The 24,940-nt window shown below is 38.8% G+C and overlaps 1 protein-coding gene across 1 annotated transcript in view; it reads left to right on the forward strand.

Moving 5' to 3' along the window:
• LOC121295340 (X-linked interleukin-1 receptor accessory protein-like 2) overlaps positions 1–24,940 on the forward strand; it is a 158,472-nt gene that overhangs the window by 75,375 nt on the left and 58,157 nt on the right. Inside the window, exons 3-4 of the mRNA XM_041219837.1 lie at positions 15,781–16,054; positions 24,349–24,535. Of these exons, the coding sequence (XP_041075771.1) occupies positions 15,781–16,054; positions 24,349–24,535 (461 nt within the window). The remainder of the gene's footprint in view (positions 1–15,780; positions 16,055–24,348; positions 24,536–24,940) is intronic.

Here is a 24,940-nt window from a genome sequence, read left to right on the forward strand (position 1 = left end):
TGTGCAAGGTTGAATTATTTCAATCCTTCCAGGTGTTGTGGGATATTTATTTGAATAACAAACAAATAAACGTATAGAAGTGCAAGCACAGGAAATAAACAACAATGATGCATGACAAAAGGGCTGTGCACTTCTGATCTTTGCTGTAAGAAAGGAGAAGAAACAGGCGCTTGCACGCTGATGTAATCCATTTAGGTAACAAGGTTTTCTAGAATAAACAGGCTGGCTTATAAAGAGAGTGACCTCACAGCCAAACTCTGAGAAAACTTTTTAGCTTTTCCCTGGCAAGCGTTAATGAGGTAGCAGAGCACCTAATACTCACCTTAGCACCACGGGACCATCCTTCTTGCTGCCTTGTTCACATTGGAAAGGGCTTCTTCTCTGCTGAAGCCGAGAAAGTACTTGATATCCAAATAAAAGAAGTTATGTCACAGGCTGCAAACACGGTGAATCTGAACAGGCCCCCTGTGTTCAAAGAGCCCTTTGCAGGGCCAGTGTTTGCACAAACCAGTCTCCTTGGACCGAAAGGAGAATAACATTGTTTTTTAAAATACGGAGGTTAAACTTACTATGGAAATTATTATTTTTATTTTAATGCTTTGAAGAATTTAAACTGTATCCACCCCTCCCCCTCCCCTTCATGTTATTTTCTTTTGTGATAGTTGGCACAGAGCCTGTGGGTCTAAAAATCTAAACTAGCCTGTGAATGCCTGGCCAAAAGGTATTTAGGTCAGCAGTCCCACGTGACTGCTGATCTCAGTTCAATTTATTTTGGAGAAGAAGCCTGGTTAAAAAAAAACAAAACAACGACAACAACAAAAAACAAAAAACAAAACTTTGCACTGCTTTTGGTACTAATTGGTCCTGAATTTTCAGGATTCGACTCAAAGGTCAAAGGACATACTGTAGAGGTGGAATGTGGGGGAGATTCAGCCCAGTGTTCTTGGGAGGCTGTGACTCAGAGAGAGTGCTGTCGAGGTGAAAGAGTTTTTTTTTTTTTACCAGCTAAATCTCGATCAAGAGCCTTATACCACAGACCTTCTTTATGGTTAACCAGCAGCGTCTGGTACATCAAACCTTAATTATGCTGCAGTGAGACACGACAGCATTTAAAAAGGATCCCACAACACCAAGGACACACCACGTTCACATAAAGGACAGAGCTAATCACTGTCTCAGAGCACAGGCGTTGTAACTACTGTAACACATGTACAGTTTTAATATTCATGAGACATATTTAACTGTACATGTTGGTGGTCTTTCCTAGTTACAATATGCTCGGTTTGTAGAGTGTCTCCAACAGCCGCAGCCGTAGACTATCTGCTACTAGCTGTCTGTTTTTTCGGAGCTCCAAGTCCCAGCATTAAGTACCTCCCTTGGTCTTGGTTCAAGCCCTTTAAATGTACTTTGAGCATATTTCTTAAAACAGTGCTGCAATGGAATCCAAGTATGGGGTGAGAAAAGGTAATCAACAATAACCAGGACCAGGTGACACAGTTGGAAAGTGGAAATAGACAAGACAGAGGAAAGGAGACATTCCTTCACACAGAGAGTGGTGACGGTATGGGACAGACTGTCTAGTCATACCTTTGAGGCGGAAACACTTGGATCCTGTAAGATGACTATGAGATGTTCCGAGAGCAATCAGGTACTCGGATCCAGACACGCTTTGATGGGCTGTATGGCCTCCTCAGGTTCATAAATGTTCTTATGTTCTTCTGTTTTTATAATGAAACTGAGCAGATCACACAGATTGAGACCCTTTCGTGTGTAGTGAAATACAATACTCGTTAAACACTGCAAGAAAGGTGGTTTACTTTACAGCTTTAAGGAAGTAGTATATCTAACAATGTGAAACAGGTTGCTCTTCCATTATGATTGTGCTGCATTTAGTGAAAGCATCCCACTGAAATCCTCAGTGGATGTGCTTGTATTGTCAGTACTGTAGCTCAGCACAGCTGCGTCTGTATTACAGCTGTTGCAAGGGAAGAAGAGTATTCTGCTGTGTGATGGAGTGCACCACTTCACTTATTCCCAGATCATACTGTTTTGCATTTCCCATGGCAAAATCTCAATGGTATGTAAACAATAACAATGAAAATATATCACTTTAGTAATATACCCTGGTTCTTATTCCCTGAGTTTATTCTGTATTGCCTTCAGTCCACGGACCGTTGCAGGTCCAGCCTTCCTATCCATGCGTCCTTCTCCTGGAGACTAAGTGCAATTCGAGATGGATGTTCTCGTATCTGAGCACAGTCCCCTGTGTGTCCAAAACACATCTCCAGCTTGAGCACTGCAAACCCAGCCAGTCCCGGAGCACAGTGGCACACGATAGAGTCTCCACTGCAACCATTTCATTCTTAAACTTTGTTAAGAAGAGGAAAACTTTTCTAACCTTTATTTGTGTACTGCTTTGTTTTATTTATTCTCAATGGCATATGTAACTGTTAAACATTTAGAAATAGTAAAACAAACTAATGTGAAAATGAATCGACAGACGTTCAGACTAGAGTCTTTTTCAATGCATTCCGTCTTAAGCTCAGTAGCACGTTAATGATATGAACTCTGAATACAAAAAAATGAAATGAGAGAGTGACAGAGACTCAGCATTTCAGTACAGTTCACATACAATACCTTTCTCAAAGGAACATGTGTTTGAGCGTATGATGCTGTATTATATTACAGTGTATTTCTAGTTTGATATTTTATGTATCTATGGTTATGAGCTCTATTTATTTATCCAGCCCCAAACTGATCGCTTGTGACAATCCCAGTTCTTGTGCACAATCTGTGCATCTGATTTCTTTCTCTTTGTATATCTTGTGCTTGTGTATCAACAGGGAGCAGGTTCCAGTTCAAACAGGCTTACCCTCAGGTGCTCTCTGTCCTGGCACTGCCTCCCACACAATGACAGCTGACCTGGATGTGGGTTGCACTTCTCCTCCAACATGTGCTGTCAGCATGTGTATTCCAGTGGTGCTAAGGGTGGCTGCAGAGAAAGCTGATTTTTCACAGAACAGGGAGAGCTGGTGCAACTCAAAGAGAATCCTGATTTCTAATGGCATTTCAGACACAGAGAACCAGCCTCTTCAAGTCCCAGGGAGAGCAGCATTTAATCAGATTGGCTTCTTTCTTTTATTATTCAGTATTGATGAAAAAAAATGAAATGACAAACAAAACAAAACATTGTTTTTATAGTACACTCTGCATTCAACCAAGCCACCACATATCCTTTATAGTGAATGCAATATATGCTTTAGTGTTGGGTTAGACACTAAAACCCAATTTTCCTCATTCCCCATTTGGATGATGTTGCACATAGTGATTACAAAGGACAGAAAACTCTTCATAACTCTTTAAAGAGAACAGCAGCATCCATGGAGTAATTTCTGCAGTAACTGACAAGTGTGAGATGGAATTACATTAATATGAGAAGCTGTCTTGGCATGAGATATGTAAAAAAACAAACAAAAACAAAAACAACAATTTAGGTTGTTTTACCAGGTATCTGTAAAAAAGAAAGATTGTAACAGACATCATATTTTTAGGGAAGGCATTTACAAGCTACATGCTATTTATAAAACAGAATGTATTTTATTTATTCCTGCATCCCTTGCGGCTTCCCTACTGCCGGTGCCTCCATTATCTTAATACTCTGCCTTCGACAGCCTGGCCGAAGTCATTTCAGTGGCAGGGGGTCTACGAGCTCAGGTGCATCAGGTGTAAAGTTTCCTTCCATGAGAGTCTTTTAAATGGGCTGGTGGGAGTCCCATGGAAGGCTGCCGGTGAGGAAGCGGAGCTGGTCCATCTGTGTGACTCTGTGCTGCCTTGCGAAAGGCATTTAAAGATGCAGTCCCACAGGTGTCACTGCCCTCACAGGAGCCCCGTCTGCCTGATCCTCCTGGCAGAGAGAAGGAGTTTGAACAGTTGGAGACACACTTCTCTGCATCTCAGCAGCCAGGATAATGGATTATAAACAATTGAGCATGCTGCGCTCCAGCAGGAAGACTGCCTCTGCTTTTCCTTGCTGCCTGTGTAATTTCTGCACTCTTTGTTTTTCCTGTTTTTTTTCTCCACTTATATTTAATGTTCATGCTTGTTAGGAATGAACCCAAAACGATGACTTTGTGACTTTAAAAAAAACCACTAAAGAAAACTGTAAGGCTGAAGCAAATTCTGCCAGTATGTAGTGGTTGTAATATGTATGTAATGTGTCATATATCTAGAATGTAATTCAGGTTTAAAAGGTTTACAATGAAAAAGAAGACATCTGGAAAGACAGAGAGAAGTGTAACTGTTATCCATGCACCATTGCAGTTTAACTGTACACATTATTACTCTAAGTATTACTTTTATTGTTGTTTTTGCGTTGCAATTAACAAATTGACAAGAAATACTTAAGCACTATCCAGAGAACAAAACGTTTCAGTTTCTTGAATGGAGTTTTATGGAGGTTTTAGAAAATGTTAAGCAGATGCACACATAAGGGAAACTTTGCAATTAGGCCAATGAAATTCTCCATTAACCTGAGATTACCTTTGGGAAGCAGGTACAAGGGCTTCTGTGGCAACCCTGCTCAATCAAAGCAAAAGGATTGTGACAAAGACAGAACAGCAACCAAAAATAGTCTCTAAGTTGAAAGGCCTGTATATTTAGTTTGAAGTTCTGGCCTGACAAAGGTGAGTAATCTACCTTGGAAGGCATGCGTCTCGTCTCTACAGAATCTCCACTCTCAAAGTGGGTCTAGCTCTACCTGGTTCAAATGCTGCTATATTTGTTGTTCAGTCCCAATGGATATAAAAAGTTTTGCCATTTTCCCCTGTGGCTGCCCAACTCCGAAACATATGTATTGCATTTTTGGATTATGAAAAAACGACATAATAATAATTCAATGCAGCCTGTGCTCTGGAAGGATAATGCGAATCCTGGAAGTGAAAGCTGTCATTTTCTTCACTATGATAAATCCAGTGTGCAGATAAGCAGTGTTTACGTGTTTGGTTTGAAGTGATTAAGGTTGTACGTAATCGAATTTTCTGCATATTGTGTCGAGGAAAAATAAATAACTGTGTAAATAAATTTAAAATAGCAGCTCTTCAGATTGAGACTGGGAATACAGATATAATGAAGAAACATTGAGTTTGATAATGTTGACCTGCATATTAAAACTCACAGTACAGCGCTGATTATTTTTTTCTTTGATGTTTGTTTTACATGTTAAGGGTTGAGGAGATTTGTGTTTCAAGCCTAGTCAAGGCTTGAGCATCAGGTTTGAAATGGACACGGGAAAGTCATGGTTTTCTGGACAAGATTTAGAGCAAATACAGAATGACCCCTGTTGACAGAAGAACGGTTCATACCTAGCAGAGTAACATATTTAGAAACTTGATCTGCATTCACAAAATTACTGAACACTGTTTTTTTGTTAAATGCAAATTTGTATTCCATTTGGAGGAAAGTGGTGTTTATTTGGCACTGCAGCAGGAAGCTGTGAAAATGATCTTGTTTGCATTGGCTTAAGCATCCAAATGGAAAAGTACAGAGGAGCTACTGTACTGAGAAGCTCAACACTTCATTGAAAATGAAGTGCCCCATATGTTGAAAATATTTGACATTTTCTATATATGTGTAACTATATGGCCTAAGCGGGAGCATCATTTTCAATACAATCAAGACACATAGATATAACATCAACATAGAAAGTATATTTATAAAACATATGGGGATAGGTTACATAAATGAAGAGACATTATGATGTCTTTATGTATTTAGCGGTATGTCTTTCTTTCTTTCTTTAATTATAGTAGTACAAATAAATCAACAGTTCAATACTGGCAGTGTGGTACTGTCAGAAGCCTGGGCATTGGCAGGGAGGCAGTGGCTAGATTGGTTTAAAGTGCCAGCTTTCACAAGGACACAGGAAAGGAATCAGCAGGTAGCAAGGTGACATTGCGCCATCATTCTTGCCAGGTTGGGTTATTTCTCTTAGTAAACAGCTCCTTTCATCTAGAGCATCTGTAACTCATCACAGAGCACATTCAATCCATGTATTAAAGCCATTTAATCAAGTGGAACTAATTCTTCACGTTCGGAAAACCTTGACAATGATGTTTTAATAAAGCTCTGGGTGATCTCTCCCGTACAAGGCCGCCTTGCCTGCCAGGCGTATGGAAAATATCTTTAACTTTATTTTGAAAAAAAATGTGTGTATTAATTGCATCAGATACCGGCCCAGCTCTAGCACTTTTTATATTTCAGAACGATTTTGTTGTCTTTGTTGTTGTAGCTGCAGGAGGGCTAGGACTATAATAGCACAGCAGCCTACTGCTGTTCAGTTGTGCTTACCCTGTACTCTGTATTGATGGCGTGACATCTCTGAATAGCAATGGTGCTGTGGACAGCCTTTGAATAAGCCCACAATGAGACACGTGGTAACTATACAGAATGGCTCTTCAGCAGCAAGAAGCTGATACCTGTAAATGGCCGACCTCACTTTGGTTCAGCTGTGTACTTAACCAATAAAAATCACTACAGAGGGTCTCACACAGTACAAGAGCAATTACAGACCGGTTTGCAATTGTTCAGTCAATTCCCGACGTGAACAGTGTTGTTTGTTTGTTTGTTTATCTTTTTTTTAGCAAATTTGTCAGCTGTCATTTTTTGCAAAATGTTTTCATGACAGCTTCACTGCCAGTATACTGTAAGATTCGAGAGACCCTGTCTACATTCGATTAAAAAACACACAGTGCACTCCCAGAGAATTTTTCGTTTTTGTTTTTCTTTTTGTACAACTTTATCGTCAAAGAGGCTTGCCCAGGTGCCTGTCTCCAGATAAACTGGAATGACTAATGTGTTACTTAATCATACAGTGTGTAAGTCAGTGCTTTCAAATCAGTCATTATCTCTAACTATTTGTCTATCTGAACCTTTTACAACATTACTGACAAAATAGAGTGCTGCCTTGTACATATGACAATTTCCATGAAGTACGCATTTACTGAACTGGATATTTCACAATTTTCAAAGTGTGAAATAATAAATATTTAACTTGAAAGGTTTGTAAGTGTTTGTAAATTAGATATTGTGGCTGCTGCAGATACCACTGCATACGGTGCCAGCAGTATTCTACTGGAGGCACTGGAATGTGCTACACAGGTATGTGCTAGCAATCTCCCTTGCGTCAGTTCCCATATAAAGAGGATTTGTGTTGGTAAAGGTCTCATCTTCACCTCTCTGATAAGCTCAGGCTGTACTCAGGGTCACAGGTAAAAGGGTCACACCACTCACATTTCTGAAGTCCTCTCATGAAGAAATCATTGGCGCCCTCAAGGGAATTCGATGAGAACACACACTAAGCCCTTGTTATCTTTCAAATGGTTGGTTTATTGACATAATGTCAGAAGGGTTTTAGGCGGATTAGGGCATTTACACAGCAACGTGGCACCATATTGATCTAGGGAAGGGTCTGGCTTGCGTTGGCCATTTCAAAGTAAGGCTGAGGCACGCTGCAGTGTTGGATTTATGTTCTGACAATGTGAACCTGCACAGAGGATGTTTGCCACCTGTGCTTTTGGCAGTATTATTTGGTACTGAATAAATAAGCAAATGCAGTAACAAGTTCAGACATGACTCCAGAGCTCAGGAGGAAATGAGACCTTGCTCCTCTAATGCCATGTTTTCAGCTGATCTCCAAAGCTAAGCAGGGCTGGTCAGTGTTTGAGTGGATGTGCTGTTAGGAAGCGTTGGTAGCATTGTAAGAAGATCTAAAACTCCAGACCAAGTGCAATCTTTCTTTAAACAAACACCCCTGCATGGAAACAAAAAAGGCAATCAAATTCATAAACAAAACTTTTTTTTATGTAATGGAATTTGTAACTATCCTAATTGCATCCAAGTCTCTTGGGGTGTATTGCTCAGCTTGACTACACAGTAGCTTGATTGGATAACAGAATAAACTTGTGACTGTGATCCATGATTAGAAGAAAACAAGGCAGTAAGGAAAAGGAAATTGAGGCAGATGATTCAGTGCAAGGTGATAACACGCTGTGAAGTAGTTCATTAACCACATCATGCATTCGGCAGTCTTTCCCTCACTATTCTCAGTGGGGGCTTGTCAGTAGACAGGTGCTGTCCACTTCTCTTTATTAATGAATAAAGTGAAATAAAGCAACCTGGGCAATGAGATTGCATGGCAGCCTGACAAGGCCCACCAGGCTGCAGCGGTAAGCACCTGAAAACCAATACAGCAGTTATTCTGACAAGCACAGTCAGAACCGGACAGCGTTTAAACCAGGGAAAGCTGCTGCAGATAAATACATTTCAAAACTGAAACCAACAACTGCTGACAGCTTTAACAGTGGGTTTTTTGTTGTTGTTCTTGTTTGCTCTTTCTGTAAAGAGGATCACTATATATAACGGGCAGTGTTGTGTGATACACTGCCACTACAGGTTCTGTCCAGTCCCTCGTCACTGAGATGAGATGAGGCCTCATCTCTAAAACCACGCATGCAGACGAGCACAGCTCTTTTGCATTGTGATTAAGACACTTGCCTGATGCAAATAGGAAACAACATAAGACTTTTTACAAGCCCCCTGGTTTGGTAACTTTATCGGGCGCTTGTTTGCATGGAGTAAAGAGGTTTGAGTTTCTAGCCCTAATTGTGTAATTATATGTATTATATATACACTGTGATTGCATTGTAATAACACAGCCACATTTGTAAAAAAGAAAATATTGTATTATAGTTACAAAATATATTTTCAAATATGTGCATTAAAAACAACAGGGCCATGCAATATGATGCTCACAGTCCTGGGGTTTAAACTGATGTGAGGAGGTTTATTTTAAAATGGAAAGCTAATGCTGTCAAGGGTGTTCCTGAGTGAGAAACCTGGACAAGGGAAACAACAACAACAGCAGCAGGCAGAATGTAGATCCAGCTCCATATCACAAGCCTGCCTTTGATTATCACTCTAACAGTCATCATCATAACAACAGGCAGCCCTTTGAATTCAAGTGAGTCGCACCTGTTTACCACTGCAAGCAAGTTTCTACCATCCTTATATTTCTTTGTGAAATGTACTTTGAAAAAGAAAAGGCCAGTGGGTTTGGTTGGTATTCCCTACGCAGGATTAGATTCCCAGGTTAGGTTTGCATCCAAAATCAAACTTGAGCTGCTCACATGGATGCTCAACCTGTTTATTTATTTTCAGATGTTTGCTGTGTTATTAATGGTTACTTGTAGCAACCTCATGACCCCCCCCCCCCCCCTGTACTGAAAGAATAGCAACCTCATGACCCCCCCACCCTGTACTGAAGGAATGTCATGTCAAATAATAATCAAAATCTCAGGAGTTTAAATGTTTAGAAAACACTGCTTCTAACGTGCTAAACAGCCACCTCTCCCGATAAATGCAGTCTGTTGAATATCTTTGAATTAGGTAGCGGTTTAGCGCTGCCAGACCTGGACACGTTGTTATCAATTACACTGATTCATTTTGCAAAGCATCAAAATATTTATGCTCTGTAAATTGAATCAATGTTTTGAGCAAAAGTCTTAATGGGAACCCATCCAGTAGAATGTGAGGCATTTTACTTGTTCATTTCCATTGTAATATAACCCCAGTCCCCCACTCCCTTATTTATTCATATATACATGAGTAATGTGATTCAAACTAAATCTAAATGAATGCCATTTGTTTTGATTATGGAGCTCTTTAAAATCAGTGGTGTTTTCTGTAGAGAGAAAGCCTGTCAGTTTTAAATCTCATTGCATGTTCACTGGATTTTGCTTCTGTGACCTGCTTATATGTTGACATTTTTTCCAGCACAGTAGGGTTTTCTTTTTCTTTTTTCTTTTTGATTGCTAATATGCAGAATTTACAATAATGGCTAGTAAGGGTGTGTATTACAAACCTGCAAATTACAAACTACCCCGCTGCAGCTTGCAGAGTTTGATTGCAAAAGGATGCATGCTTTTAGATGTAATGCAATAGGAATGCATGCTTAGCCAGTGCGCCATGGAGATGGTCTATTCCATTTTCACAACTTTCATGTTTTTCTCCCACGTAAAAGAGGTTATTCATAAGTGCAAGCACAGGGCAGCTCAGAAGTGAATGTGTAAAAGATAAGTCAGATCCCGATGAAGTCAATAAACTGGGCTGCATTGCAATGAGAAGAGGAGTATACTATTTACATGCAAGCAAATACAATTACTGTGCATGAGTCAGTGTTGAGCATCGTCGCTTCCATAAGCTGGAGAGAAAATAAACAAAAACATTCTTACATCAGCACAGTTTTTGTTGAATGGTTGTGAACAGTGCTGATGTAGATGATGATAGTGATGAATGTGGCGTATTGTAGACAGATGTTGTTTACCTTTAGTTTTTACTACTCATCACACTCTGTCATTTATTTGGAATATCAGTTTAGATTGGCATTGGTGCTGTTCTTCACAGGTGTTCTTGAAAATCGTATTTTTTTTTTTTTATTCAAAAGTTACATGCTGCTGTTGACAAATGTTGATAAATCATTTACCTGAAATGGGCTGGAGTTTGACGAATGCCTCTGAAGGAATAAATAATGAAACAGATAATAAATGGAAAAGTCACCTGTCACCGCCATCTAAATATGCCTTTTGACAAGGATTTCCATTAATGAAGCCAGCGCATAACATTCGAATGGGATTTACAAAAGGAAGGCTATAGACCTGCTGTGAAAAACAATTAGTCTTACCATACATCTCTGTGTACTGCATGACATTAGTTACTGTCCACTGTGCTCGGCTAGATTTGGGGAATATATATATATATATATATATATATATATATATATATATATATATATATATATATATATATATATATATATATATATACAGTCAGCTGGTGCAATGAGCCATGGCATTCACATGCATATAAGAAACAGAATGCACACATTTACAGTATTTCACTATTTACAAGTTTGGTTTTATTTAAATGTCCTTATGAATACGGTTGAAAGAACTGCAGTGAATGAATCAATTCCAGTATCCACTACTGTACAAACTCGGTACAACTTGTATGGTTCCATTGAAGTAAGAATTAATAATAAATACAGCATTATTTTTACAAAAACAGCCCAACCACAAACTGTGCACAAACTATTGACTATACTTCTGGGTATTGGCTTGTACTGTCTAATTTGACAGATTTAAATAGCAAAAGTTAACAAATATGCATTATACAGAATTAACTCAGTGATCAAAAACAATAAAAAACAACTTACAGTTTCACACAGAAATCAAACATTGTCTATTTGTTTCACGTGCAAAAACACACGCTTTGAAAGTTCTGCTGACAAGCTTGTATCCCGTATAACCTGAGCTTCAAATCCAATTGAACGAGAACCCATTTTTCGCTTCTCACTCATTGTGAACTGACACTGTAAGCAGGTCAGTCATGTGAAACGACAGTGTCGAGTTATCCACTAGTCTCTTAAATAGTTTTTATCACTTCGGTAGTGTCGAGTTACAAGTAAGGCATGGTATTGTATTAAAAAATTAAGAGACAGAATACATATATTTTATATGGAGAAAATCCAGGACCAAGACTGTCTGTCCAATTGAGCGAAGGTGTCGAGTTATCCGAGGGTGACTGTGTGTGTGTGTGTGTGTGTTTCTTCCAGGCATGTCCAATGATAAACATGAAGGCATGAGCATTAGAAGAATATCTCCACCAATCAAAACCCAGGTGACTAGTGGGAGGGTGTCTCCTCGTACAAAACAAGCAAAGCTTTCTTTATCAGTGCGCTAAAAATGGCAGTATTTTGACTGACAGCTGTACAGAGACAGACACTCAAGAATATTGATAAATGATCAGCATTAAACAGGACTGTACATTGTGAAGATATTGCTATACTCTGCCAGTGTCATTGAAAACCTGTCAAGTTTTAACTACCCTTAATTTTCTCAATAGATTCAAGGCTTCGGCCAGCAAGGGAGGGAATGTTTTAATGCTCTATTCCTCAGGTGTATTTGTGTATATAAATACAGTTTGTAAGTAAAATAACTGCACCAAACATGTGTTTCAGCTCATTTCCAGCTAGTTTAGCAGAGCTCAATCAGCTCTACTCCAGGCCAACCTCACCTTGGGTAAAATCAGTGCAAATCAATTACCAACGAAAAACTTACCTGGAAAATATATTTTCTGAGATGTCTAAAGATGGTGTCCGCTGAACAGAAGCAGCTGAAATCTAAGGATCCCTGGAGACTGATACAGTGTGGTCCACAGTGCAAGCTTGGGCTGGGAGTGGAGAGATCCAGTATGCAGAATCTCCAAAGATCTGTGCTCACGCAAACACAGGAGGTGACACGCAAAATGAATAAAGTAAATCCTGTTTGCCATTTTCAATAACTGTCATGGTCAGGTCTGTTTATTTAAAACACCAACCAAGCCTCGTGAATGACTTCATTTACATCTTGATATGCTGCCTCCCAGGCTCTGATCCACTATTATCATTCACACACACACACACACACACACACACACACACACACACACACACACACATATATATTTTCCGGTGATAGGATAGGCATTGTTTGCTGTTATTCGGAATGCTGCTCACTCCTGGAATCATTTTGAAAGCCCTGATCTTTTAGTCTCGTTTATTCTTGTTGTTTATTCCACTGTAAAGTTATGTCTGCTGAAAGCATTTTTTTCTTTGTGAAAATAATAAACGTTCTCTCAAATGTGAGTCAGCACTGAAGCTTCACATGAGCGCAGAGTATTTGATCAGCTAGAGTACAGTGCAGCTCTGACACTGACTTCTTCCCTCACTCTTCATACATTTCTTTATTATAGACATGGCCAGTGTGCAAAAGCCAGGTTATGGCTGTGGTAGGTAGTCAGCTTGCTGTAATGTATGAAGGCTCTTTGAATGGCATACAAGCACAGAAATCAGCGTCACTAAGGCTTAGCAGAGTAGCCCTCTGTGATAATGTGTCAAACACTATTTAAATTGAATTATTATACAGTATTTTGAAAGCGTGGACACGGTTTTAAAAAAGCAGGTATGGTTCAATTACCAGGAATGTTTTTAGTCACAAGTCCAATTATTATTATTATTATTATTATTATTATTATTATTATTATTATTATTATTATTATTATTAGTAGTAGTAGTAGTAGTAGTCACAGTATTTTGTGTGAGATTTGGTTAGTTAGCTTCTGTATAAGTAAACAATGATTTAAAAAAACAAAAACTGGTAACACTTTATATTAAGGTGCTGCTTATTAATGCTTCTATAAATGTTTTATAAATATATAATAGATGCTTATTAACGATCTTATAGAGTATTAATAATGCATTATGGATGGTTTATAACCATGCAATGGCCAGAGCTGGAATTACAGTTTTATAAAGGGGACAGTTTTTAGCCACCTATTGTACTTCAGGCTGTTTAAACGTAATTATGTATATGGCTATTGTATGGTTATAAACCATCTATAATGTTTTATTAACACCATATAACTTGTTATTAAGCATATATTATATATTTATAAAACATTAATAAACAGCACCTTAATATAAAGTGTTACCGTTTTTTTTTTGAAATCATTGTTTATTCATACAGAAGCTAACTAACCAAATCTCACACAAAATACCGTGACTACGACTACTATTACTACTACTAATAATAATAATAATTATAAAACATTAATAAGCAGCATCTTAATAAAAATTATTACCCAAAAGGCTACGCTGGCCCATTAACTACACTGTAATTGCATAGTAATGTAATTATAACCCTTTTATGTTTATATTTGATATAACAGGGGGGCTGAGACCTAGGAGTGGTTTATTACTCTGTTTCTTCCCTCTTAGTTTTCAGGCAGATCAATATGCATTCATACAATGAATTGACAAAGGGCAGCGCTTTTGTTTGAATGCGTTGGTTATGAATTTTGTTTAAAGAAAGTGCTGGCACAACACCCACGATATCCTGAGAGCCAGAACACACTTGTTATTCTATTATTCCTTCAAAACTGTTACTGATATCAAAAGACTCTACAGAGCAACTGGGATCGGATGCTCCTTTCGAGTTCTACTGAAGATGTAAGCAAGGTAGTAGCCAAGGTTACCACAGGAAGATCAAACTTGTATTTAGATTTGAAGTTCTCATCAGCCTTTATTTTTTTGTTCCTGCCCTTTACATATTGGTTAATCTTTCCAAAAGACTAGTAATCAGAGACTTAGTAAGAGAATAAGACACTGAAACATTACTTCTCAGTTAACATACAGTGTAAAATAAAATGCATCCTTTAAATAAATGATGCTTATTCATATGGGAGTATCTCTGAACACAGGACCACATGTTGGTGAGCACTGGTTCAGATCCATCCTGTCATCCCAAAAGCATAATGCTTGTTAAGTAATTTTTTCTCTCCAGATACAAATTAGGGACTCTTACACATGCCATTATTTGAAATCTGTCCTGCAGCAAGAGAAAGGATCTGTTAGTTAATTTGACTGGAGTAAGACATCTGTCATCTGCGCTACCTGGGACCAGAGTAACACATGTCTGTCAATAACCTTACCTGTGGGCTGTGTCACATGAAATGAAACACAGGATTATCAGTGTAGACCTACCTGCAGTAACATACTGCAGAGATACATACTGCAGTACGCAATGTACAGAATGTAGCCTTTGAAGTTTTAGATTCTGAATTTAGAATGATTTAGAATCTGCAACACCGGCTCCCTTCCCTGTTGTGCCCTGAGCTTCTTTTTTACATTAATAACACTTTGTGCCATCAGTTCCTCTTTGGTTTCATCCAGATTTAAATTAAGACTTGGGTATCAATTTATCTGGATAAGCATATATAGCAATCTCATACTATAAATTGCTGTTGGTGACAGTTCCTTATGTAAATTATTGCAGGCAGATTTTGAATGTAAAAATTATTTATGTGACAGCAAGCAGAAAGAAAAATTACTTTGGGTCTAGATACACACACTTCTGTAATTGCTCATATATTATGGTTCATGCTGACATGCACTCAGATTTCTTCAGGCCAACGGGTTTCTTAAAAAAAAAGAAAAAAAAAAGAATTACAGCTTTACTACAAACAGGCCTGTTTACAGATTGAAGCAGATTACTGGAATTTGCATTTCACTTACTCAGAGCAGTTCTGTTCATGTCACAATTTAAAGGGGAGTACAAAATCAGAAGTGAAAGACCCGGAGGGCACAGTAGGTCTTACGGTTATCAGAATGTTTATTGTAATGACAGTTTTGCCGTCATGAGACGGAAATCTCCAGGGAAGGATCGGGAACTCACGATAGCAACCCACAGCTGGACGCGTAGCAGCTTAAAACCTGTGCTTGTGATACACTACCTGACACTTCATCAGATAAATCACACCTTGGGAATGGAACCTAATCCTAATGATTCTAATGCACAGCAGCTTGACGTGACTGACATGTCATGTGATCTGCATGATGTGTATGTATGAACAGAGCGGGAGTGAGGTTTCAAATGAGCTCCCACAGCAGGCAGGGGATCTGTTATCACATAATGTGCACAAGTAGTGTGGTCAGCTTTTCTAAGGGTGTACCTGCTCAGTGGGTCTATAGTCTTTGATTTCCAGCACTGCCACTTTTTTCTAAAGCTCATCACAGACGTATTAATCCATCCCTGACACGGGCACAGCCACCTTCAGCAGGCTGTCTTAAACAGCTCACCTGGGTAAGTTCCTGCAGGATGTTAACATGCTTGGGTTGCTTATGTTTTGCAGTGGACGGCTGTATAGACTGGTCGGTGGATTTGAAGGAGTACAGAGTGCTGGCGGGGGAGCCCGTGCGGGTCAAATGCGCGCTGTTCTACAGCTACATCAGAACCAACTACACCATGGCCCAAAGCACCAAGCTCAGGCTCATATGGTATAAAAACAAGGGCGACTCAGAAGAGCCCATTATATTTTCAGGACATAGACTGAGCAAAGAGGACGACTCAATCTGGTTTCGTTCAGCAGAGCTAGTGGATAATGGCTTTTATACCTGCGTTTTGAGGTGAGCCACTGTTTTCATTTACATTGTTTTTATCCTTTTAGATTCAAGAATTATTAATGCTATTCACAGAATGTCTGTGAATAGCATTAATAATAACTCTTAGCTATTGCTTAAATATTATTATGGTATTGCTATTGTAGATACAGGTACTATGCAAAAAAAAAAAATCTCTAAAAAGCATCATTCCCCAAACTAAAATGTGTTGTGCTTCTCTCAGATTTACAAAACCTTTATTACCTTTACTGGCTGTGTGTTGCTGTGCTCTTTCCAATAATACAATTGATCATAGGGTTACTTTGTACAGGACTACTGGAGCTGCTATGTTGGCTACTTGCTACAGTATAGTTGCCCAGTTGCCATTTGAAGATGTCAGTTGGCCACAATGCTACTGCACTGCACTGTACATTGTGTTAATGATAATTGAGGGCTCCCATACTAAGTTAACCAGTGAATATTACCCTGCACTGCATGGATTACCACCTCCTGAATTAGCTTCACACTCTCTCCTGCCAGGCTCATCTAGAGACACTGTCTAACTAGGAGCAAATCAATTTCGGTTTTACTGTCGGTTTGACAGTATAGACCTCTTGATGCGCTCGGACCTGGCCTGTGAAAGCCAGAACGCATTTCATTTCAAGCCTAGACGGCTGTCAGATAGAAAGCGCTTCCAGCCTCTGCAGCTTCTGCAGCCCGATCCAGTGACAGTGCAGCATTTCAATTACCTGTCTGTCTATCAATCTCATCAACTGCGTCTGCTTAACTGTCTGTCTGGCCATCCATCGATCGAATCTAACCCACCTGTCTGCCCGCCGCCGACCCGCCTGCCCTTCTGTCTGTCTCTCTGTCCACTCGTCCATCCACCCACCCATCTGTCTGTTTGTCTGTCCGCCCGTCCACCCACCTGTCTCTCCTCTCTGCAAGAAGAGGAATACAAAGGGCTCATTCTACTGGAAGGGCATGCCACTGATCCTGGCCCCGAGATCATTGTTAATTTAACCAGTCCTCCAGCAAGACGACCAGAGTATTTACAACTGGATGAACATAAAGGCCAATCTCTCCTGCAAAACCAGCAACAGCATTCCAGTACAACAGCAACCAGCCAGTACATTGCTTGTGCAGTCTTGACCAAGAACACAGGTAAATGAATGTGCAGTTTTTTGATAAGCGTGCTCTGGTCAAATGTTATTATTAATATTTTGAAAGATGCACAAGTTAGTCCCAGTAATATGATAATATTATAAACAGAACTGTATGTGGACATTTGACAAGGTCCTGAAATACCTGTAGCGCACACTGTGTTATCGGTTTAGTTTATTAAAAAAGAACAGGTACATTTCTTATGTTATTTGTTACGTGTTTACATGTTATTTATTAATGTTTGTCTTCAAGACATTGAGAAAATCAGATTAAAATCCTGGATATAATTGACATAATTAAAATGTTTGAGATTCCTTAAATAACACATAACATATAAAAGAATAAATTCACCAACATATGCTTAACATTTTTAAAGCCTTAAATGACTGTCTTAAAGAGTAAGACGGGTGGTGCTACAACTGTTTAAATAACATACCTGTCATTTTCCTTTTCATTGTTAACACCCTGACAACTTTTTACACATTTGACTTTAAAGCCTGTTTCAATGAGCTTTTTAAAATGTCCGTTCTCGTGCACTGGAGTTTGAGATCTGTCTTCTAAATCACTGCAGGAAGAGCGACAACAAAAAGAAGCATAACAATAAGGGCTCTGGCTTTTCTGTTCTGTACCACATCATGGATTGTTATTGCTATGTTACCTGTTTCACAGTGTGGCAATAATCTATCATTGCACTAGAGCAGACATTGTGAAAAGAGCTTTGAAACAGACTTTAGAAGTGTAAAACAATTTCAGGATGTTAATAATGAAAAGAACAATGACAGGTGCATTATTTAAACAGCTGTAGCAACAAGTGAGGTCGTGTCACGCTATAGCTTTCGAAACTCTGCTACTTGGTCTTTAATATCTACTAGAAAAAATGATTGCTTTTCAAATTCTAGAGAAGTGAGTCCAAGCGCAACATGTTTAGGTGACAATAAGACGTGCTTGTTCAGGACATTTGCTATAAAATAACATTTACAGCGACCGCTGTGTCTGAAATGACACTTTTGAACATAGGAATCACATTTGTTTTAAAGGGCTAGTGACCTGCAGGAGGGATAATGTAAACTCTGTTCCTGTTACAGACATCCTGCACTGCTTGAAACACACACAGTGAAACTCTTGTTTTCTTCTTATAGATGAATAGCAAGTATGCTATCAATTATTATATTAACAAGAAGCAGCAGTCATGACACTCTACCAAAAATCATCCCATAGCATCTATATAGTGCTGTTCAAAAGCATTGAAATCCCTCATCACTGATCTCTGTGCCTATTAAATCCATTTTAAATGCAGCAGTATGAGAGCGAATAGGGAGACTAGCTTTTTGGTTGCACTGCCTTAGCAAACACACCAAATACATCTACAGCCTTTCTATTCTTGATAACTCTGAAACAACACAGCACTTTCGTCTCATTTGCCCTTTCATTCCCTTAGCAGATTTTTCCCCAGTAAGCTGCACCACCTGTCTTTTTTTCCGCTTATAAGATAACTCAGCTCTCCACAAACAGACCGGAGTCAGGGCCTCTGCCTTCCAAACCAGTCCAAGTGTTTAGCCTTTCTATTAATCTCTCTGCCCAGGACCTCATGCAAGAGGAACGGGGGGAAAGGCACAGGCGTGGCAGGATCACAATCTGTGCTGGATAGTCACTGTGTTTAAATATTAAACAGGTTAGGGCTCCAGCACTGTTCTTTCTGTCCCTGAAATACATTTGAACACAGTAGATTATGAACTCTCTGTGTGTGTGTATATATATATATATATATATATATATATATATATATATATATATATATATATATATATATATATATATATATATATACACACTAATCATTAGAGTAGCTTCATTTCATTAAAAAGCTACTAAACACATAGATAAATGTCATGTAATAAAATATTACAGACCTACCAGGTCTATTTTAATTGTCTAAACATCATTACCCTTTAACACCATATAAAACTGCTGGGGTTTCCCCTGGGTTGATTTTTGAGCCACCTAACATAACTGTATATGAGCTGTGAGAATGGAAAAAGTATATGTAACGATTCATGAAAATCATAACTAAATAGCATAGGATCAGCTTACAGATGAATATTAATTGTAGCACATTAAGAAAAAAAAAACAGCTGTATATTTTTCTGACTTTACCTGGAATACCATAGTAGGGTTACCATATGACTCCATGTACACTAGGGCAGTTTGGGAGAGTTCAGGCTTTTCAACTCACACCCCAGTGCATTCTGGTAAGTGTAGTCCAGCTGTGAAAGGTACCTGAGAATGCATTGCGAGCCCGAGCTGTCCTCGTGTACATGGAGTTATATGGTAACCCTATATGACAGCAATAACTGGTGCAATGCTTGTGAATTGATTATAAGTTTACTTTATAACCACAGCAATATCAGTTATCCTGTCTCAACTCAAGTGAAACTGTGATCATTACCAAGAGCTTCCACCCGGTCCCCTTGCGACAGGAAACGAGAAATGAGATGCAAGACCCAACGCTGCTCTCCTGGTTAAATATTGAACACTTTTAAAAAGGGCACATTGAAAACATTATTTATTACCCTGCAATTCGGGGGTCAAGCAATATCTCAGAGGTGCTGCACACTACATTCCTCTGGATGGAAGCTCACATCATCCCTGTCCAGAATGTCAAAATTAACTTGATCTCGTGCCTCAAAGGCCAGAGTAATTTTTCAACTGGATAGCAGGTAGCAAACCCCTATGACCCCCTGAAATACCCCTTTGCACATTCCAGTCAGGGTGGGATCATATCTGATGCTTTGACTGCTCATGAGAAAGGGGAAATGCTAATATCCTTTCAGAAGAATTATTACTGGAATTTGAGAACGATTTAATTATGTGAAGCCTTCTTGCATTGCATCTGCCCTTTACAAAAACACTCAATGCTTTTCCCATTGAATATATTACAGTAAATTACTATACAGTACATCTGAACTGCAAAGATTGCTCCAAGGCTATCTGCGCATTCATTTGCAAGCACCTCACAGGAAGAATTGCATGGGTGTAATCTCACATATATTCCACTGAGGAAAGTCACCTTGACTTGAGGTATAAAATGTTTTTTTTTGTTTATTTGTTGTTTTTTTTAATAAAAAGAAAAATGAGTATAACAGTAGGACAAAAACAACACATTAAGAAAAAACACAAGGAAACAAAACAAGAGGTGGGAAATACATAGCGGGAGTAGAACACAATTACAGCAGGAATTACAGTAACAAACACAGTGGAATTACATTAACAAACACTGGAATTACAGTAACAAACACAGTGGAATTACATTAACAAACACTGGAATTACAGGAATAAACACAGTGGAATTACATTAACAAACACTGGAATTACAGGAATAAACACAGTGGAATTACATTAACAAACACTGGAATTACAGGAATAAACACAGTGGAATTACATTGACAAACACTGGAATTACAGGAATAAACACAGTGGAAATACAGTAAAAAATACATTGGAATTACAGTAACAAACACAGCGGAATTGCAGTAACAAACAGTGGGATTACAGTAACAAACACAATGGAAATACAGTAACAGACACAGTGGAAATACAGGAATAAACATAGTGGAATTGCAGTAACTAACAGTGGAAATACAGGAATAAACACAGTGGAATTGCAGTAACTAACAGTGGAATTACAGTAACAAACACAATGGAAATACAGGAATAAACATAGTGGAATTGCAGTAACTAACAGTGGAAATACAGGAATAAACACAGTGGAATTGCAGTAACTAACAGTGGAATTACAATAACAAACAGTGGAAATACAGCAACAAACACAATGGAAATACAGAAATAAACACAATGGAATTACAGTAACAAACACAGTGGAATTACATTAACACAAAACCCTGGAATTACAGTAACAAACACAGTGGAATTACATTAACAAACGCTGGAATTACAGGAATAAACACAGTGGAAATACAGTAGCAAACACAATGGAAATACTGTAACAAACACAGTGGAAATACAGCACACAAGCACAGTGGAATTAAAATAACAAACACTGTGGAAATACAGTACAAGAACACAAATGGGCGGATCGCTACAGTGCTTAATGTGACCCTTTAGTATGTGTTTTTGTTTGTTTCTCATTTTGTAACATTAACGTGGATTTTTCTCCTTTAAAAAAAAGAAATTAGACTGGAGTAATGATGGAAAATGTGCTGGTTTTCAAAGCATCATACACAACAGGCCTTACTGGTTAGGGGCTCTGGACCCTTGACCGGAGGGTCGTGGGTTCAATCCCAGGTGGGGAACACTGTTGCTATACCCTTGAGCAAGGTGCTTTACCTAGATTACTCCAGTAAAAACCTGTATAAAAGGGTAAGTGTATGTAAAAAAAAAAAAAAAAAAAAAAAAGTGTAACAATTGTATACCGCCCTGGATAAGGGCGTCTGCTAAGAAATTATTAATAATAATAATAATAATAATACAAGGAGAGGTGGTCTTCACAACCCCATCTGTGTGGAGTGGGCAGTGGAGCTCTCTAGGTGGTGAGCATGTATCGTTTCAGGAAGAGTGCGTGGGTAGGCAGTTGTAACGAGAGCTGCAGATGCATGGAACAAGCTCAGCCTCCAGTGTGCAGGGTTGCATGCAGCAGGAGCACTTGTCATAACAGCCTTTTGTCATGGCAAAGAATTGAGTTACTGCTGACTAAACCATTTCCAGTTCTCTTATGATAAGAAAGGTTTTTCCATAATATAAAAAGTGACAGTTACGGTTCCCCTTCCACATGAACTAGATCGGTGTGATATTGGATCGCTCTCAATCTGCTGCACATTCCTGGGGAAGAAGGGAGAGCTGCAGTTTTTAATAAAACATTCTTCTTCTTCTTCTTCTTCTTCTTCTTCTTCTTCTTCTTCTTCTTCTTCTTCTTCTTCTTCTTCTTCTTCTACACCAGGAGTGCTTTTTAATCTTCAATACTAAAACTACAATGAGGCTGCAGACAGTTTGACATCTGATATTAAAAACATGTGCATGGTTATTTTAGGCATAATGCATAAACCGTAGTTGTTATTATGCATTATAAATATATATTCTACTAGAACACTAAAAAAAAACCTTACTGTTTGGCATTTATCTGTTCAGCACCAAAAAAGAACAGTGTGAATCTGCAAGGCCTCCTCTCACACAAAGGTTTGCACAGAGTATCTGCCACAGTAATGATGATGTCATGCGTAATGATAATCACCAATGGCCTGTAACTCAGCTCAATGGATAACAACAAAATCAGATGTTAACGACCAGTACCTGAATCTGCGCTCTCCTGTTTCACCCGTTCACTGTTACCCCTTCATGGGAGACAGTAGCTACAATCAGTCCCAGTCCAGAGAGGGATAAACCAGTTTGCCATGCAGTGATAGAAGTGCCACGGCAGTGAGGGATAGAGATAATTAAATTAGACTCTTTGATCTTATTATGCTGTGTAGAAAAATTCATCAACTGTGTCGTAAATGGAGGGGAAAATGAACTCAGGCATAAACTGTTTTAATGTTATTATTATTTTTTTTTGATTTTTAAAAGAAAACATCAGTTGCATGTGAAACAATATGGATTTATAAAACACACAATTAGAGTACGATGAGGCAAGGGCTCTGTCGATTTTAGAGCATTCAAGTGAACCCCTTCTGGAAGCGAGGAGAGAGTGTTTAAATTTAGTACTCTATGTGTACTTATAAAATAATGTGCAACTTGTACAATACTGCTGTGACATCAGCACATCATTATACTGGATGACATCAGCATACAAAACCACATTTTAAAGATAATCATTAGGTAGTTATTAATTTTAAAATAATTAATCTGAACAGTATAGTATTTGGAAATAGTCTCTTACACTATAGGTCTACCAGTGAACTGTTCGTCATTCCGTTTATTGTCAAATCAAACCACAAAGCATTCAAATAATACGAAAGATCAGTTCATGCATATTTAGTTGTTACATATTCTTTGTAGTAACGGCAGCAGTGGCGCACTGGACATTCCTGTAACTGCGAAGACACAGAAGTGAATTAAAATTCATACATTTTATGTCAAACTAATTATTAAATCACAGCATGCATATCTGATCATCTATTCAGGAGGAAATGAATGAACTATAATAGAAGAAATAAAATACTGTTTCAAACAGGTTTCTGACCATGCAATGAACACCCTGAATTACCCCTGAATCCTGGGTACAGTACACAAAGCCCTTTTTATAAAGAAATGGGTCACAAATCCATGTTTTTATTCTGGATGTATTCATGCGAAAAGAAATACTGCAAATGCATTCATTAAGGTCAATGAAACAGTAACAGCATGCAAGCTACAAAAGCAATGAACACTTCCTGAAATAAATACAAATATATAATATAATAATACTGCCATTTGTAATGCAATAATGTGACTAAATAAAGCATGTCACCTAAACCATCCCACTGAATTCTTTCACAGCACAGTAATTACACACACTGATCCAAGTCCATATATAAACCATCCCATTGAATTCTTTCACAGCACAGTAATTACACACACGGATCCAAGTCCATATATAAACCATCCCATTGAATTCTTGCACAGCACAGTAATTACACACACTGATCCAAGTCCATATATAAACCATCCCATTGAATTCTTGCACAGCACAGTAATTACACACACTGATCCAAGTCCATATATAAACCATCCCATTGAATTCTTGCACAGCACAGTAATTACACACACTGATCCAAGTCCATATATAAACCATCCCATTGAATTCTTGCACAGCACAATAATTACACACACTGATCCAAGTCCATATATGCATGCATGCAGGTCCCTGGGTCTATGAAGCCATGTATGAAATGATTTGCTCATCCTCTCTAATAATGTGGTGCAGTTCTGGGGTTACAATGTTTCTGTTAATTATATCATTCAGAATTTAAACTAATTCCACAAATCCAATTTCACCCTTTATTTGCAGCGGGACTGGTATCCTTTTTTTTCCCCCCATACCCAAGCACTGTGTTGATTTTGCGACGAAAATCCTGTAAAAAAAAAAAAATCAATATTTGCTTTCTGTGTAATGCCAGCTTGTGGAGGTGAAATTAGAAATGCAAAGCCCCTTTCTGTCCCTGCAGAAACTCCACGTACTGTATGAAGGTGTCCATGTCCTTGACGGTGGAGGAGAATGACTCGGGGCTCTGCTACAACAGTAAAATCAGATACCTGGAAAAGTCTGAGATCACAAAGAGGAAAGAGATCCCCTGCCCTGATTTAGAGGACTACATCGTTCCATACAAGCAGCCACTTATAACGTGGTACAAGGTAATAATAGCAACTGAGAGGATCTCTGCATTCAAATGAGCGTGGGTGTGTATACTGTACATAAGAGAGAGTGAGGGAGGGGGAGAGAACGAGGGAGGGGGAGAGAGCGAGAGAGAGGGAGGGAGAGAGAGGAGAGGGAGAGAGGAGTCTCCCTCTCTCTTCTTTGTTCCCCTCCCCTCTCTCTAAGAAACTCCCTCCCCTCTCTGAGGGAGTCTCTCTCTCTAGCACTGAGAGAGAGAGGGGGAGGGAGAGAGAGGGACGGAGGGAGAGGGGAGAGAGAGAGAGAGAGAGAGAGAGAGAGAGAGAGGGAGAGAGAGAGAGAGAGAGAGAGAGAGAGAGAGAGAGAGAGAGAGAGAGAGGGAGAACCATAATGGATCTTGTTAATTCTGTATTTTCCACCGCAAG

This window comes from Polyodon spathula, chromosome 20 (genome assembly GCF_017654505.1).
Source record: "Polyodon spathula isolate WHYD16114869_AA chromosome 20, ASM1765450v1, whole genome shotgun sequence".
NCBI classification, from domain to species: Eukaryota; Metazoa; Chordata; class Actinopteri; order Acipenseriformes; family Polyodontidae; genus Polyodon; species Polyodon spathula.